This window comes from Hypanus sabinus, chromosome 23 (assembly GCF_030144855.1).
Source record: "Hypanus sabinus isolate sHypSab1 chromosome 23, sHypSab1.hap1, whole genome shotgun sequence".
Classification (NCBI taxonomy): domain Eukaryota; kingdom Metazoa; phylum Chordata; class Chondrichthyes; order Myliobatiformes; family Dasyatidae; genus Hypanus; species Hypanus sabinus.
The window spans coordinates 5,522,094-5,530,462 of record NC_082728.1 but is presented as its reverse complement, the minus strand read 5'-3'; the positions used below and the strand labels follow the sequence as shown (position 1 = coordinate 5,530,462).

General features: G+C 42.3%; 1 protein-coding gene across 2 annotated transcripts in view; it reads right to left on the bottom strand.

The window, feature by feature from the left end:
* Positions 1-1,530: 1,530 nt before the first annotated feature.
* The window catches only part of suz12b (SUZ12 polycomb repressive complex 2 subunit b), an 83,391-nt gene continuing 76,552 nt past the window's right edge, over positions 1,531-8,369 (bottom strand). For both annotated transcript variants that reach the window (XM_059948212.1, XM_059948213.1), the window contains 4 exons: positions 7,717-7,874; positions 4,713-4,911; positions 3,793-3,872; positions 1,531-1,929 (listed from right to left, as the gene is read on the bottom strand). In XM_059948212.1, coding sequence (XP_059804195.1) covers positions 1,584-1,929; positions 3,793-3,872; positions 4,713-4,911; positions 7,717-7,874 — 783 coding nt within the window. In that variant the 3' untranslated portion in view covers positions 1,531-1,583. The remainder of the gene's footprint in view (positions 1,930-3,792; positions 3,873-4,712; positions 4,912-7,716; positions 7,875-8,369) is intronic.

Here is an 8,369-nt window from a genome sequence, read left to right as displayed (position 1 = left end):
CGAAAAAGGGTAACTTTAAAAACAATTCACAGAAATGCACACAGCTGGGAATGAAGTCATCGACTTGTGGGATACAGTAAAGTCAACATAATATCGATCAAACAGCAGCACCCTTCGCTCTCATTTTAAATAAGTCTTTTTCTTTAAAAAGCAATCCTTACGGAAGTTTTAAAAATAAACAGTTAATGTTGATTGGCCCACAGTGTTAAATGAATTCAAAAATTTGCATTCCTTATACTGTACCAGTAGTGGAGGACAAAAACATTGCTTTCCATTGGAAATAAATTGTAAACATTAACATTACTCAGATGTGTTCTACCTGCATAACTGACTTCTCTGACATGACAAAATACTGTGTAGAATACATACCTCCCATCCATATCCTTTTTAGTGTCTCCTGCAATAAATACCCTGTGTGTTGGTGACAGGAAAATAAAAACTCATAGTATCAACTGCAAAGAGAGGTGGAGAGAATTTCTGGCCCAGTCTTGCCCAATCTCACTCACCTCTGGAGTGGCAGCACCAGGACTCCAAGTTCCTTTACCTTAAAGAGCATTTTCTTCCTGTTGATATGACAAGTCTGGCAATAACCAGCAGAAAGACAGTCACTGCTTTATAAGCTTCTGTCGATGAAACAGCCCAAACACTACCAGCAGAAAACAACAGTGAAACACAGCAGGATGTAACGCAGGACACTACTACTCACCAGAAGAGCTTTTGTTCTAAAAACAAAAGAGTCTAAATGAAGCTTGTACGCTTTGGCATGACAGCAAGCTGAAAGCAAGAAATGCAGAAAAAAAAGAGCAAAGGACACCAAGAGGTGTGTGGGCAAAAAAAAAGAGTAGAAATATCTTAAAACAGAAAGACACTTTTTTAAAAAAAAAAGCAGTCCTTCCTATACAGGAACAGATCAGCACAGCTCCTGTGTCACAAGGAAATTAAGACTGAGATATACACAATATTTTAAATTGCACTTGTTTTTTTTTAAAAAACAGGACGTGTTACACTCATTGTTTTATACAGCATACTTCATCTAAAGTACATGCTTTCTTCAAAAAAAAAGGGAAGTGATACACAATCCTTTCAGAGATCCTTTTATCACAAAAAAACACTTCCAAGAGATTTTAAAACTGTACAATACCATTTTTTTTTAACTGCCAGTATTGATGGGTGAAATATTTGGTTTTTGTAGCCAAAATAAGATCTTGTAGAAAGAATGATTAGCACAGAAACATCTGTGACCAGATGGAACTGTGCTCACTGTGATGAATGTAATGTCTTTTTAAATTGTACTTCTTCGGCTAAATTGAGTACAATTAAACAAACACACCAACATTTACAAGAATAAAGTATCTGAATACAACACTGCTATCTCGCTTCACTCAGTTAATGAATAGCCCAGTGTCCGTTTGGAGCCTGCGAACTCCAGCTGCAATGCATACAAACAAATCCTGTCTTGCCCCTTCTCTCTTCAGTGACGACCCACTGTGTCCAGAGAAAGGTGTGAACAGGGAGCGAGGGCAAGTGGAAGGGGGTGGGGAGGGAGGGTTCAGGAGTCAGGGGAGAAGATTGGGTGCCTGACTTCAGAGTTTGTGCCTTTTGCTCTGTTTGGCGACACCTGAGGTGAGAATGTCAGTGCTTGATGTTTTGTCTCTCACAGCAGTAGCACTGTCTTCAGTGTTCGGCTGGCTTTCACCCGTGGGCTCCTGTCTCAGTTTCAAGGCAGAGTGATCTCTCTGCAGCTTCTGTTGCAGCTCGCCAAGCCTGGCCATCACTTTATCTATGGTGGTTAAATTGATCAGGTTGAAGTCATGCATGCTAACCAGGTGGAGCAGAAAGTTCCGACACAGGCTTTTCTCCACTATTCTTGGTCCACAAGTCTCTACAAAGAGCAGGCAAGACTGATGCATCTGGTTGTCAGCAATGAACCTGTAGAGTAGTAACAGGTGATTAATAGATTGTCTTACATCCCAAGTGCTACAGATAATTATTACAGTTTCATGCATGGGTGAGACTAAATGCAGACAATGCTCTTACCACTGGATAATATCATTTACTACAGCACAGACCAACAGATTAATATCTTTTATATTCAGCTACAAAGCAAGGAGTGGATTTATCCACATTAGATGGGCAATACTTTTTTTTGGAAGAGGGATAACAACAGGAAGATGGAAAAGGGCATCTATCATGAATGACTTTCATCACTTCTCATTATTACCCACACAGTCACAGGGAGAAGGTACAAACTCCTTACACATAGTGGCAGGATTGAACCTGGGTCACTTGCATTGCTAACCAATATTCTACACCAGGGTACCCAACCTAGGGTCCATGGACCCCTTGCTTAATAGTATTGGTCCATAGCAAAAACAGTTGGGATCCCCTATTCTACACCATGGTTGATGAAGACTAACATTTACAACACACAAAATGCTGGAAGAACTTAGCAGATCAGGCAGCATTTATGGAGAGGGAATAAACAGTCGCGATATAGGCAGAGACCCTTCATCGGGACTGGAAAGGAAGGGGGAAGAAGCCAGAATAAGAAAGTGACTGGGTAGGGGAGGGAGGAAGTAAAGGCTGGGAGGTGATTGGTGGAAAAGGTAAAAGGATGGAGAAGTAGGAATGTGATAGGAGAGGAGAGTGGAACACTGGAGAAAGGGAAGGGGAGGCACCACAGAGAGGAGAGGAGAACCAGAGTGGGGTATGAAAGGGAAGGGAGAAATTAACATTCATTCTATCAGGTCAGAGGCAACCCAAACGGAACCTGAGGTGTTGCTCTTCCAACCCGAGAGTGGCCTCATTAAGCCAGTAGAGGAGTAGGAATGGGGATTAATATTTAAATGGTTGGGCACCAGGAAACCCTTTATTTTGTGGACAGTGTGGAGGTACTACACAAAATGGTCCTGCAAACTACATTAGGTCACACCAATGTACAGGAGGCCACATCAGGAGCACTGGATACAGTAAACAACTGCAACAGGTCTGCAGGTGAAGTGTTGCCTCACCTGGAAGGGCTGTTTTGGGCCCTGAATAGAGATGAGGGAGGAAGTGAATGGGCATTTCAGCCGCTTGCAGATTAAGTGCAAGAAGGGAGATTAGTGTGGAAGGACAAATGGAAAAGGGAATCATGGAGGGAGTGAGCTCTGTGGAAAGCAGAGGCTGGGAGAGTGGGGTGAAGTAAAGGTGGTGCTGGGATCCTATTGAATATGGTGAGCTGGATGAAGAGGCTCATGGGGTTGTAGGTGAGGACAAGAGAAAATCTATCCCTGCTAAGATGGCAGGAAGAATCTGTGAGGGCAGATATCCAGGAAATGGAGGAGATGTGGGTGAGGGCAGCATCAATGGTGGAGGAAGGGCAACCCCACTCTTTGAAGGAGGACAATATCTCTGATGTCCTCAAAAGGAAAGCCTTATCCTTCGACATCCTACATGTTTTTTCAGCACCAGACCTGGGCTACAACTTTTAGAGATAAATAGTCTTGACTCTGTTCATCTACATTCCTTGCTATTTACTACGTGTGGTTTATCCTTATTTGATCTTCCAAAGTGTATCATTTCACACTTATGAGAATGAAATTCCATTTACCCTCAGTTTGCCCAATGGACAGACAGCCACCTTCTGTGTCTCAACAAGTAATTCCACCTAGCTCAGTAGTTGTTAAATAAACCGACGACCCCAGTGCAGAAGAAGATAACACAAGCCACCTTGCACTACGTTCCACAGGAAACACCACCAGCAATTAAGAGCAATTTTTTAAAAAACAGTAATTTAAAAACAAGACTTGCCCATGTTTCATAACGTGTAGGTTCCATAGTTTCATTACTTCTTTCTCTCCTTCATTAACATCTGTGAACTCATCAATTTGCTGTTGAAACAAATGATATATGAGTGAAATAAATATGAAATAAATAAATAAAGTTCAAATAAATATGAGTGAAACATTCTGGAAAATATATCCATCTTCAATATGGCTCAAGAGTAATCCTGGAAAATTAATCTAACTTAAATAGTAAATAAAAAATGAAAAAAATAGGGGGCAATATGGGACGGAAAGGTTATACTGATCACGAAGAAAGGTGAACGCAACATCGTGGGCAAAAGGGCCTGTGCTGTGTTGTGTTCTATGTCAAAAAATCACCATGAAACGTACTGATGGTTTTACAGCAGTAAAAACATGGACATCTGAAGATTAATGCTTTAAAAGCTTTATCACTACACCAATGTTTGCAGTACTCCTGTAGCTGAGATCAGGTTCAATTACCAGTCCACATCAGTCGAACTGATGGAAATTTTGTCTACACTCCAGAGTGGCAGTGGAGGTAGTTGGAGCAGATGCGGTTTCTGTCGCTAAACATCAGTGAAACTTGGGGCTAACTGAGAACAGAATTCAGCTGTGCTAGTGATCTACTCTCCAACTAGCATATCCCTCCCTCATAACAAATGGAGAGTGAGTCTCAGCAATAACCAGATTCCTGAAGATCCAGGTGGCCAACCTGCCAACAGTCTCCATGTCAAAGTTTTTGAAATGGCATAAAATTCAACATGTCAGGCAGCATCTGTGCGATAAGAAAAGAGAATCAACATTTCAAGTTGAAGCCCATCTATTCTCCCTCTCTCCACAGAAACCACCTGAGCTGCTGAAACTTTCCAGCATTGTTTAACCTCTGATTTGCAGCGCAGAAGCAAAGGTTTGAACATTACTAACAGTAATTGTTTTCTCCCGCAACCACTCAGGATCCTTCTCGTCCTCACTGTCCACGTCCATCTCCTGCGGCCTGAGTGGCAGACAAGTGTCACTGTGGAAGTAAAGGCGGTTGTGACCACTGATGTACGTCCGCTGCTGCTCCACTTCTCCGTCTTCAGACTCCAAGAACTCAGAGAGACTGGGCTTGGTACGCTTTGGTCTTCAAAACAAAGTAAATTCATTGTCCTTATGTCCACAATCCAAACTACACAAATACATCCTTATATCTATGTAGGAACTGAGACAGCATACAAGTTCAAGTTTAATGTCATGACTGTACATATAAAACGTTCCTCCCGACTACAGTGCACCCACACACAATACACACCTAAATACTACAAGTTAATAAAATTCAGAATGCATGTAGTAAAGCACAGCAGAGATAAACAGTAAACAGCTCGCTGTCCTAGTGATAAGACCTCATTGGTGGCAGGGTATTCATTAGTCTCACAGCCTGAGAGAAGGAGCTGTTACCTAGTCTGGCAAGAGTTAGAGGGGCAAATTGTAGTACACCATCCCGTGCTCTCAATATGTCAACTGAGACAGGTCATGAATCTAGGACCTTCTGTTCCATATGACTTTCAGTTATTCCAAAACTAATCACCAGAGAACCTTTGTTACACCTGGATGTCAATAATAAACCTGATATTCACCTGGATGGGCAAGTTCAGAGATTGGTGACGTTGTGGACATCGCAGAAGATTGCTAGAGGATATAGCAGGATACAATTGCAGTTGCAGATTTTGGTGGATATCAACTTACTGTTGATACCAACTTAATCAAGTTAATGTCCAAAATCTTAAGTGTTGATGTACATAGGTATCTAGGGGTCCAAATACATGGCTCCCTAGAAGTGACTACACAGGTTGATAGGGTGGTAAAGGTGGTGTACGGAATGGTTGCTTTTATTAATCAAGGCATTGTGTTCAAGAGTGAGGAAGTTACACTGCACTGTTATAAAACTATAGCTAGGCTACCGGAGTATAGTGGTTAAGAGTAATGCCACTACAGTGCTAGTGACATGGGTTCAATTCCTCTGCAGTCTGTAAGCAGTTTTTAATGTTCTCCCTGTGACCACATGGGTTTCCTCAAGAGTTTGGGTTTCCTCTCACAATTCAAAGATTTACGAGTTAAAAGGTTATTTGGTCACATGGCAGAACTGGGGAATCCTCTCGCAGGAAGATTTCAAGAGGACTAGAATATAACAGACCACACTTGGAGTATTGTGTGCAGTTCTGGGCCCTTTATCTGACAAAGGATGTACTGGCATTGGAGAAGGTCCTGAGGAGGTTTACAAGAACGATTCCAGGAGTGAAATGGTTAATATATGATCATCAGGGTGGGGGGGGGGGATCTCATTGCAATCTCACAGATATTGAAAGGACTAGATTGAGTAAATGTGCAGAGGAGGTTTCCTACAGTGGGGGAATTCTACAATGAGGGCACAGCCTCAGAATAGAGGGATGTCTTATTAGAACAGAGTTGAGAAAGAATATTTTTAGCCAGAGGGTGGTGAATCCAGGTAATTCATTTCCACAGACAGCTGTGGAGGCCAAGTCACTGGGTATATTTAAGGCCGAGGCTGATGGGTTTTTGACTAGTAATGGCATAAAGGGATATAGCGAGAAGGCAGGAGAATGAGATTGAGAGGGATAATAAATCAGCTATGATGGGCCAAATGGCCTAATTCAGCACCTCTGCCTTATGATGCAGATTTGAAGGGCTATTCTAATGAGCAGAGATCGAGTTGAGTTGATTGGTCCAGAGTTTCTAATTGAATTGTACCTGATTCAGAGAACATTCAAGGGTGCAGCTCTAAGAGTTCTCTCTGCAGAGTGTAGAAATCAGAGGTAGTATCTCAGGATAAAATACTGCCCATTTGGGACTGAGAAAATGAAGAATTTATTCTCAGTTTGTGAATCTTTGGAATTTTTGACCGCAGAGAACCTTGAACAGACTTCTGGACTACTAAGAAATTGGGCTTTACGGGGAACCGGAACACAAGTGGAGTTTGGGCCAATCAGATCAGCTACAATCTAATTAGAATGTACGTGAAGTTCAAGGTACCCTGTAAGCCACATCTCTATTTTTAATATTTTGCTCTTATTTCCCATTTTCTTCCTCTTCCAACTGAAACAAGGTTAAATCTGCCATAATTTGATAGCAAAATATTTCAGCATTCCCATCATTGATAACAATGTACAAAGTATAGCCTGGCTGTTTCCTGTTTATTTCTTCATTCAAGAGAGACAACACAATCGATTAGAATCTTTCCTACTCCTTCCTTCCACAAACACTCCCTCTCTCTTCTTCCATTCCCCATTCTGGCTCCCCTCTCACTTCTCTTCTCAGTTCCCTATCACTACCCTCTGATTTCCCTCCTTCCCTTTCTCCAATGGTCCACTTTCCTATCAGATTCCTCCTTCAGTGCTCTTCCACCTAAAACCTCCCAATTTTATCCTCCTCTTCCCCAATCAGCTACCTTCCCCCCTCACTTGGTTTAAGCCCATCACCTGTCAGCTTGTACCCCCCCACCACTTCATATCTTAGCTTCTTCCCTCTTCCTTTCCAGCCCTGAAGAGTCTTGGCCCAAAATGTCAACTGTTCATTCCCTTCCATAGATGTGTGTATGTTGCTCAAGATTTCACATGCACCCACACAATCTTTTGTGTTTATGATTATCATTCTTTGACTGCATTGCTTTGTCCCAACAGGTTTTCTTAAGGCTATGACCTCAGTACGGGATAAATTGTAAAACAAAATCAAGAGCCATTCAGATCTATAGCTAAAGATAGCAGGTTAATGGAAATACTAATTTGCAATCTGTGCACCATTCCCAAGATAATGATTAACACACAGAAGTCCCACGGGACACAGGAAGCAAGTGAAACCTTGGCAACTGCCACACCACTGTGACAATTTGAACATGCCTCTCTGGACTACAACAGTGCCAGTATGTCCTCACCTGCAAACCAAGATGTGGGTCACTGGCGTCCTTTTCACTGGGCCATTACGGCTAAAGGCAAAGCCAGGCTGGGAATGAATATCCTGAGGATTCCCTGCATAAGAGCCGTCATAACACTCGTTGATGGATACATCTATCCTAGCACCTTTGGGATGAGGCTGCAAAGAAAACACAGACGGTACACAAGTCACTGTCATGAAGACTTTAACAGAACAATTGTATTAACTTACAACAGTGTGCTGCTGGCAAGTTTCTGCCACTATGTTAAAAGCCATGTGCTTATGAAACTGATGTGACTGAAAATGAGGCCCATTATATCAAGTTTTGAGATGACATAGGACTGAAAACAGTTGAAAATACATAGGCTGTCCAAATGAATGAAGGTCTAGAACTCAGTGCATGAAGACAGAGTTGTTAACACATTTAGAGTCGTAATGATATAACCCAAAAACTGGTTCCCTCGCTCTCTAGTCCCTTCTCTCATCACCTGCTCATTACCCCCCTCTGGTGCCCCTCATCCTTCCATGGTTCACCCTCCTCTCCTATCAGATTCCTTTACCTTCAGCACTTTACCTTTCCCACCCATCACCTCCCAACTTCTCACCTTATCCCCTCTCCCCCATCCACCTTGTCTCACCCATCATCTGCCAACT